At 33.3% G+C, this 7,577-nt stretch overlaps 1 protein-coding gene across 1 annotated transcript; it reads left to right on the top strand.

Annotated features, from left to right (window-relative positions):
* Positions 1–1,527: 1,527 nt before the first annotated feature.
* Positions 1,528–6,403, top strand: LOC132296226 (protein FAR1-RELATED SEQUENCE 5-like). Its single transcript, XM_059794438.1, has 4 exons — positions 1,528–1,633; positions 2,498–4,703; positions 4,787–4,845; positions 6,291–6,403. The coding sequence occupies exons 1-4, from the start codon at positions 1,528–1,530 to the stop codon at positions 6,401–6,403; spliced, it is 2,484 nt and encodes an 827-aa protein (XP_059650421.1).
* The last annotated feature ends 1,174 nt before the right edge of the window (positions 6,404–7,577 follow it).

Genomic DNA, 7,577 nt, shown 5'->3' on the forward strand with positions numbered 1-7,577 from the left:
TTCATTTGAATTACACTAAATATTCTTCAAGTGATTATGACCCGAAGAGATATTAGATCCATCTTAGTCTGAACTTGTCCATCAATTAGGCATACTGTCGATCATTGGTCGAGATACTTTTTTAGGTCATGATGACTGAAAAACTTTGGTCGAGACTCTTAATCATGACCTTAGTGACTGAAACTCCGATCATGGCCATACTGATTGAAACCCCTGATCATGGCAATAATGACTGAGACTCCTGATCATGACCATAGTGACTAAGACTTCTAATCATGACCACAGTGACTGAAATACTTTTCTAGGTCATAACCACAGTGACTGAGACTCCTGATCATGACCATAGTGACTGAGACTCTTGATCGTGACAATAGTGACTGAGACTCCTGATTATGACCATAGTGACTGAGAGACTTTGCTCGAGACTCTCGACCATGGTTGGTCGAGCTTCTTAATATCTTATCTCAGTCTTAATGACCTCGGAATTCCATCCTTAGTGATTCTCTGTAACACCCATATATATATATATATATATATATATATAATTAAATTGATATCTTCGTTTGAATTTAAACGAGATATTGAGATAGTTCTAGTTTATAAGTAATTTAAATTTAAAATAAAAATCACTTAATTATCTCACCTGACTCCCTATATCTCTATAACTCTATCACTGCTTTATTTTATAAAAAAGGATAGCACTATACATCGTGAGGGAAGGAAACCTGTTGAGAGAGTAAAGATCTAACGTTGTGCTTTTCTGTAGTAGTCAGGAAAAAGGACGGCAACCGAAAATTTGTTTAGAAAGGAAGAATTAGTGATATTTAACAAGTTAATATTACTTTGTGTACTTGTATATATTGATGACTTCGTTTATTAAGTGTTCTGCTAACACAATATGGCATGCGATTAATGTTATTTTAATGAGATGCTAATTAAGAATAGATTAGTACATCATGCTTAATGAGTTGTTTGAACTTTAGCAATTAAACTTTTAGAATATTATTTCGTGATAGTTTATTTGTATTTTATATGGGTGAGTCTGGAATCAATGTGGCCAATTTTTTTTTTTGGTTGGTCATTCAAAGGCCAAGCCAAAGCGGCAGTATAGCGACATAAAGCCAAACTAGAAGAGGCATACAAATCTTGAAGCATAGATAAAAAATAAAGAATAAGCTCTAGATTTGGGGAGGAAACAGAGTACAAAACTCTACAAACGGAACCACCATGAGAGAATGCAGCAAACAGGAGAGACCCAAAAGTTTGGCCATTATCACGGCAACCTCTCCAAAGCTACAGTCACAAGGCGTTCCGACATACAAAACCCTGCACAAGATCAAATCAAAGAGAAAATGATCTAATATAGGCAAGGAAAAACCCAAAACCGACTTAGATCAGAGATCTCATGTAGGCCAAAAACAAACCAAACATGAGCGGATTTAGCCGAACAAAACCAAAAACGGCGTAAAAAAATACCCACCAAGCACAATTATTGAAACACGCCGAGTTTATCACCTCCCCACTCCCATGGAAAGGAGCAGGGAGCAACTGAAGGAAGGAGATGAAGGCTGGGTTAGAGAGAGAAAGTTAGAGAGAGGTGGGAGCATTTTTCAGAACTCCGTAAATGGTTGTGGTCAGTATTGTTGTAACTCTCATTATGGGTTATGGAGGTCATATGTGTCAGACGTGTTCACATGAGTGTGTGTGTATGGTGTAAGTTAATGATATATGATGACATATGGAATTGTTTTGTCATGTTTTTATTTGTATATATGTATATAGAGTCCTGATCTCTTGCTCCCCATGGAGCAAGAAAAATAATCCACACTTTTTATATAGACCGTTAGATTAAATCTAACGGTCATTTTACAAACCCACTTATGGCCTTTCCTTTTAAACCAAAACCACTCTCACACTATTTTACCATTACCACGTACTCTAACAATAAAAGGTAGTTATCAAATTAAAAATAGAAAGCTTTGAAAAAAAATTAATACCGTATATTTTACTAATAAATTTGTTTTTATAAATATCTTTTGGCTTTCACCTCTATTTTTCACGATTATGTCAAACAAACAAAGAAGAATTACAAGAGAATTGATAGGGATTAGGCGGTAATCGCAGGCTAAGGTACTATACAATTTTTCTGTTTCCTCTTCTTTATTTATTTTGTTTTGAAAAAGTAAATTTGTTTTCCCTTTAAATCTTTAAGTTCTGTGTGGTTCCTTATTCTAATTACCATTCTTCAGCCTCCTTTGCCCAGTTTTATAAATCACTAATTCAATACATAAAGTAAAAATCTTGTTTCATTAATTTTAATTGATTCAAATATATTACTAATCCACATTTTGTATTACTAAATGTGTTCAAGAATGATTGTTACATAGGACTGTCCATTAATTTAATTTATAGAACTATGTCTTAATTAATTTTAGTTGATTAATGCATTGTGTTTTATTCAAATATAACAATATTTAAATTCCATATTTCTTTTTAGGAATGAATGAAGTAGAAGAATTTGGAATAACACAAAAAGATGGAACATTCATTCCACAAGTTACTTATGAAAGAAAACCAAAAGAAGGGCAACAGTTTAAATCTTTAGATGATGCTTATGATTTTTATAACAAGTATGCACGAGAAGCTGGTTTCAGTGTACGGATTGATAAGAGTAAGAAGCATAAAGAAACTGGTGAAACGATTTGGAAACAATATGTTTGTTATAAAGAAGGAGAAACAGATGAAACTTATAGAAGAACAAAGAAAAAAGAAAAGCAGATGGTGGAGACCATTGGAGATGGTGGTAAGAAATTAGAAAGACAACGAGGAAATGTACGCGAAGGTTGTAAAGCAAGGTTAAGTGTAGGAAGACGTGACGGGAATTATACAATCAGACAATTCATTGAGAGCCACAATCATCCTCTTGCAACTCCAAGAAAAATACACTTATTGAGGTCACATCGAAATGTTTCAAATGTGAAGAAACAACTGGCTCAACAATTTGCAAGTGTAAATGTGCCTACGTGTCAACAATTTGATATCTTAGAGACGCAAGTAGGGGGTATTGAAAATGTTGGGTGTACAGAAAGAGATCTTCGAAATTATGAACGAGATATGAGGGAGAAGTTTAAAGGTCACGATGCAAATATGTTGAATGAATATTTCTTATCAAAACAAGAAAAGGATCCAAATTTTGTTTTTCAAATTGACAAAGATGAGGATGATAGAATGACTAGGTGTTTTTGGGTTGACTTCAGTGCAAGGAGAGCATACAATTTTTTTAATGATGTGGTTGTGTTTGACACAACATACAACACTAACCGTTATGGGATGATATTTGCTCCACTTACAGGGGTTAACCACCATGGAAAAACAATCATTTTTGGATGTGCCTTTTTAAATGACGAGACCACTGAGTCTTTCATTTGGCTATTTAAGACTTGGCTTAATGCAATGCCAAAGGGTCCTCCAAAAGTTATTATTACTGACCAGGATCCTGCAATGACAAAGGCTATAGCTCAATTTCTTCCAGACACATTTCATCGGTATTGTATTTGGCACATCTCAAAAAAATTTGTAGAAAAATTGGACTCAGTTGTATTTCGAGATTACTATGACCTTTTTAAATCATCTTTATGGAATTCAGATACAATAGAAGAGTTTGAAGAAAGTTGGAACCACGCGCTTGAAAAAAGTAAACAACAAAATAATGAATGGTTAAGAACAATGTATACATTGCGTCATAAGTGGGTTCCAGCATTTACCAATAAATTCTTCTCTGCTGGTATGACAAGCAGTCAAAGAGCTGAAAGTTCCCATGCATTCTTCAAGAGGTATTGCTGTAAGGACAATTCTTTAATGGATTTTATTATAGGATTTAACAGGGCAGTTGGACATCTACGACATGAAGAGGTGATTGATGATCATGCTGATATTAATGAACAGCCAAACTTGAAATCCATGGTGCCTATGGAGAAGCAAATGATGGGTATGTTTACAAAGGAATACTTTCATAAATTTCAGAAAGAGCTTTATGCTAGTAATGCTTATGTATTAAATATTATATTGGATGATGAAAGTCAATGTGTTTATGAGGTCAATAGGGTGCTTTATGGAGATCTTAAAGTTCGACAACTTGTGCACGATAAGCTAATTGATAATGTCAAGTGCAATTGTCAACGTTTTGAATTTGAAGGCATCCCATGCAAGCATATTCTAGCATTTTTTAGAATAAAGCAAGTTGTATTTTTGCCAGAGCAATATATTAAGAATAGATGGACAAAGTTTGCAAGAGTTGGAAGCATTACTGGTAAAGATGGTTTAGAGATTAAAGATGCACAAGATAAGTCGGTTTTAGTGAGACGTACTAAGGTATCTCAACTTGCATCAGCTGTAATTGATGAAGCTGCATTCTCAGAAGAAGGTACGGAACTGTTAATAAACACGCTGGACACATTTCATGAACAACTGAAAGCCATGAATGCAAGTAAAATTGGAGGAAAAAATGCTTCATCATTAGAAAAGCAATATGACATTCATCTACAACAAACCTTTAATGATCCTCTTCAAGATAGAGCAAAAGGATGCGGTAAACGTTTGAGGTCATGGAGAGAGACTAAAAAGACAAATCGTAGACGTTGTCGTGGTTGTGGAGAACTTGGACAGTCACATGACAAAAGAAATTGTCCAACGCTTATTAACAAGTGAGCATTATCTCATGCTTATTATTATTACTTAATTATGAAATTAATTAGTGTTTCACATGCATTTTTTTTCTCTGTTTCAGGTCTACTATAAACAATGAGGAGAATATTTCTTATGGGTCAGAACATATGGATGATGGATGTAATTGAATGTGTTCAAGGTTTGAATTTGAACTTTTTTCATTATTTTGTAAATTTTTTTATTTGCTTTATTGGCAATAATAATTCCGTTTATTTCATCTAAGTCAATATATATATGCTTAATTATTAATTTGTTGTTGAATTTTTTTTTTATTCAGGTTTACACGAAGTGGAGAGATATTTCATTAATTTTGAAAATATGAGGAAGAGCAAACAGATGGACTGGAGTTTCTAGGTTTTGAGGCCTAAATGTCTATTATTTGGCTTTACTTTTATTTGTCATGGAAGAGTTTACTTTAAGACTTTGGGGATTAAATGTTTTTAAATTTTGTTAAGTTTCAGCCCTTTATGAAGAGATTAAAATTTTTGTTTTTGTTTTATTTAGTTTAAGCTTTAACAATTTTGAATAAAACCAATGTCATCTTATTCCATTATTCAGTTATATAATATTGTTATTCACATGCACAAATAACTATAACATAGTCCGTACATCATCATCATTTAATAATCAAACTCACATATTGAATAATGAATTTCACCAAATGTCTATCTTCAAATTGAATAGAAAGAACTTTTATTCAAATTTTAAATGAAATTTTCTTAAATTTCAATTCCAATTAATCAATTCATGCTCCAAAATACAACATTGCAGTATATTTGCAGTAAAGATGTTTCTTAGTAAAATATACGGGTATTAATTTTTTTTCAAAGCTTTCTATTTTTAATTTGATAATTACCTTTTATTGTTAGAGTAGGTGGTAATTCTTCTTTGTTTGTTTGACATAATCGTGAAAAATAGAGGTGAAAGCCAAAAGATATTTATAAAAACAAATTTATTAGTAAAATATACGGTATTAATTTTTTTTCAAAGCTTTCTATTTTTAATTTGATAATTACCTTTTATTGTTAGAGTAGGTGGTAATGGTAAAATTAATTATAGAAACTAAAAATAGTGTGAGAGTGGTTTTGGTTTAAAAGGAAATGCCATAAGTGGGTTTGTAAAATGACCGTTAGATTTAATCTAACGGTCTATATAAAAAGTGTGGATTATTTTTCTTGCTCCATGGGGAGCAAGAGATCAGGACTCTATGTATATATATACATATGTATGTATGTATGTATGTATATAGGAAAAAATTATAAACATTTAAAGATGTTATTGCATTTGTATTTAGGGTTAAGTGCAAAAAATCCCATTCTACTATCAATATAGTGCAAAACAGTCATTGTGTGGTATAAAACTTTCCTATACTATCAATTTGGTGCAATTAGCCCCCTGTTCGCATAAAAAGACATTAATACCCTCTCTAATATAAATGAAATAATATTAAAAAAAAAAAAATAGGCAATGTAAAATTACCATTTTAGACATTTTATTTTTATTTTTATTTTTTATTTTTTATTTTTTATTTTTTATTTTTTATTTTTTATTTGGCTGATTGACAGCCGAGGTAGGAACACCAGAGCTAAATTCCAGTGGGGAACCGGCTTTAAGCCTTGAACTTGAACCCTCCGCTTCTAGTGCTGAAGTTGAAGTTATAAGAACAGTCCCGTGGTAGTACTTCCATCCACATTCGCAGGGCTTCCAAGAATCCATCTGACGCCTAATTCGAAGGGAAGGGAGTAGCCGAACCCTCTCCTTTGTTCCTGACCTCAGAGAGGAAATTGGACAATCAATCTTGAGCTTTTGGGAGTTAGCTAAGTGGGGAATGGGGATGGGCTGTGATTTGTTATGGCAGAGGAGTATGGAGACGATGCGAGATGGGTATTAACCAGAGAGTTTGTTGGCAACCATCGACGTCGAAAACGCATCACCGGCGTGCCATCCCCACTGCAAGTTGTCATCGTCGGAGCCTAATCTGTGGCTCAACGACGGTGACAATACGGCGACCTCTGTAACTCTTCCTCAGCAATGGAAAATGAGGGATTTTACAGAGAGAACAAAATGGATGAGGGGATTTTAGAGCTAAAAATTATGATTTTTTGGTATGCTTTGGGTATGATAATTTGTTATTTTTTTGAGTTTGATCAATTTGCTGGGTGCTTTGTGTTTGATATATATATATATATATATATATATATATATATATATATATATTTCTTGAATATTTGATATATATATTTTTTGTTGTTATGAGTCTTCTCTTATCTATAGAAAGAACATGACCCATTCATGTGGGTCACAGATTGCATTGTATCACGGCCATGGACACAAACCACAAAACAGAAGGAGAGAATTAGGGTGAGGATGGCATATACAAGAAGATGGCAGTGGTCTAAAGTGGTCGAAAGGGCACACAGTTGAGAGGGATATATATTTTGGAAGATTTGAGATCAAAAAATGTTGTCGGTCTAGGGTTTCAATCATAGTATTTGAATATACCATTAAGAGAAGCGAGAAATATATAGGAGTGGTGGTGGTGGTGATGGTGGGGTTGGGGATGGTGGTGGTGGTGGAAGATAGGAGAGAAGGGTGGAATAGGAAAAGGAAAGGGGAAAATAGGGTTTTTGAATTTATTTTATTTCAATTTTTACCAAAAAGTGGTCAGAGGGCTTATTTGCATCTTTTTTTAATTTTATGAACTAAAATGCACATTTTCAAAAAGTAAGGACTAGTTATATACAAACCCTATATATAACCCTATATATCATGAGGATATTTTGCACTTAACCCTTGTATTTATTTACACATAGATTGAATTGAAATTAAAGAGGAATATAGTATTACGCAGT

This window comes from Cornus florida, unplaced genomic scaffold (genome assembly GCF_030987335.1).
Source record: "Cornus florida cultivar Cherokee Brave unplaced genomic scaffold, ASM3098733v1 CherokeeBrave_3.0.0_Hap2_Chr02, whole genome shotgun sequence".
NCBI lineage: Eukaryota > Viridiplantae > Streptophyta > Magnoliopsida > Cornales > Cornaceae > Cornus > Cornus florida.